At 39.6% G+C, this 2,196-nt stretch overlaps 1 protein-coding gene across 1 annotated transcript in view; it reads right to left on the reverse strand.

Annotated features, from left to right (window-relative positions):
• myo5c (myosin VC) overlaps positions 1–2,196 on the reverse strand; it is a 34,164-nt gene that overhangs the window by 8,521 nt on the left and 23,447 nt on the right. Inside the window, exons 29-33 of the mRNA XM_015400525.1 lie at positions 1,834–1,897; positions 1,588–1,756; positions 1,416–1,500; positions 1,242–1,334; positions 75–229 (exon numbers count right to left, since the gene is read on the reverse strand). Of these exons, the coding sequence (XP_015256011.1) occupies positions 75–229; positions 1,242–1,334; positions 1,416–1,500; positions 1,588–1,756; positions 1,834–1,897 (566 nt within the window). The remainder of the gene's footprint in view (positions 1–74; positions 230–1,241; positions 1,335–1,415; positions 1,501–1,587; positions 1,757–1,833; positions 1,898–2,196) is intronic.

The following is a 2,196-nucleotide window of genomic DNA, read 5'->3' on the forward strand; positions in this document are numbered from 1 at the left end:
TGCAGATGCATCTTTACACGCAGAATATATTCAATAAAATGGATCTTAGTACACAGACTGAAAACCAGTTTTACCACAGTGACTTTTTTGATCCCTTGAATGATGGAATTCATCAGAGACTTCAGTTTGTTGTCATCATTCAGGTAGTCGGCATGACGGACGCACATGAAGAGGAGGAAAGCTGGCAGAGTCGGGATCACGTTGACCACCACACCTTTGGGCTTCAGGTCTGTTAAAATGAAGGAGAACATCATCATTATTATACTGAAATTCAAAGAAAGCTCATTAGCTAGAAGATCATAACTAGGAGTGGATATTGCCAAAGAAGTCACGATGCGATTCGAATCACGATTCATATGACACGATGCGATTCTATCATGATGCATCACGATACTTGAATTATTGCGATGCATTCATACATAGCTGTATTTTTGAAATGACTTTTGGAGGTATTGCCATGAAAACAAATACTGCTGTAACAATATATCAACTTTATTTTTACCTTCGTTTTTAAAACCAAAATGCTTCCAAACATCGGATTTGAAATGTGATGGAGCCGGACGAAGTTTCTCAATCTCCTCCGTGTTTTGTTTATGAATGACTCGTCGCAGTATCCCGCGGCTGGAAATGCTTGCGACACAAGGCAGCGACATCTACTGGACTGGAAGTTGTATTACACTTGTTTTTGGCTGATGTTCGCCAACCAAATTTTATTTATTCATTTTTTTCTAATTAATAATTGATACTTGGCGTCAAGAATCGATGCAGTAGATCACGAAAATTAGAATCACGATGCATCATCGTGACGATTATTTTGCGCACCCCTACTCATAACTATGATGATTCCAAAACAGTTTAAAACTAATCCACTGGACTTTGTTTCCAAGTTTGAAGATGTTTCTATTCCCATCCAGGAAGCTTTTTATATTCAAAATGTCATTTTCTTGAATGTACTGCATATGCATTATGATGCAAATTGAATGTACCGAATATGTACTGAATATGAAAATGTCTCCGGACCTTTACTGGTTGATGATTTTCTTTATTTGGCCCCGCTGATTTTAATTGGTTACCCCTGCTATAAAGCCTGGAACACAACGCTATTTCTGACATTTTGAATTGAAAAATCTTCCTGAATGGAAGAGAAACGTCTTCAAACTTGGAAACAAAGTCCAGAGGATTGTTTTCTAACTGTTTTTGGACTGACTGACCTGGATGACTGAGAATCTTCAGCAACATACCTATGATGATAGTTTGAATGAGCCTTGCTTCATCCTCCCTCCCATACTCCAACATGCCGAGGTATTCTTTAGGAAGAGCGGGATTTTGTTTCGCTGTGGGAGAAGCAGCATACGTTATAAACATTGTGAAATTAAAATTATTTTGATTATGTATGGAGGACAATATAACTCCACCTCTCTGTGAGCGTTTCAGACTCTTTATCTGCTTATGGAGTTTCTTGATGCATCGCTCCTTCTGGTCAAGCTGCTCCTCCAAGTCCTGCGTGTTAATGACACGTTAACAACCGTCGGTTTTTAACTTTTCGCACAGTAACCCTTCATCTCGGAGGCTATCTCTCTCACACACCATGTTCTCGGCGGTTAACTGTGACGCCTCCTCTCGCAGCTTTCTTTTCACTTCTCCCTCCATCAGCTGCTGTCTTTTCAAGTGTTCGTTCTCCTCCTCCAGTTCCTCTATCCTTCCCTGAAGCTGCTCCCTGGTCTCATCCAGCTCCTTGGCCCTCTCCTCAAAGTGCCTAAAACGCATTAAGACAGCTGGAAGTTATGATTCAGCACTCTGAGTGAGAAAAATGAACGGTGAAATAAATGTTACCGGCGTTGCGTGCTTTCTTCTGCGATCTTCTTGTGGAGAATGGTGCTGATCTCATTATTTTTCTCTTTCATTGTATGAGAAAGAAAAAAAAGGTCAGATAAAGATTGATTAAAAAAAACTCAAACATCATCTAGATCAGGGGTCACCAACGCGGTGCCCGCGGGCACCAAGGCGCCCTCAAGGACCACATGGGGGGCCCTCTTCGTCCTCTGAAAACAGAAGAACTTTTTTTTTTTTTATTCTGTTGCTCTTCTTTTTAATCATTTGTGTATTATTTCATCATGTTAACTATTTCATCATATTTCAGTGGTTTCAAAATGACATTAAAAAGAAAATTAGAAATGAATAAAAGAATAAAATAAG

The sequence above is a fragment of the Cyprinodon variegatus genome, unplaced genomic scaffold (assembly GCF_000732505.1).
Source record: "Cyprinodon variegatus isolate N-32 unplaced genomic scaffold, C_variegatus-1.0 Scaffold1115, whole genome shotgun sequence".
Taxonomy (NCBI): domain Eukaryota; kingdom Metazoa; phylum Chordata; class Actinopteri; order Cyprinodontiformes; family Cyprinodontidae; genus Cyprinodon; species Cyprinodon variegatus.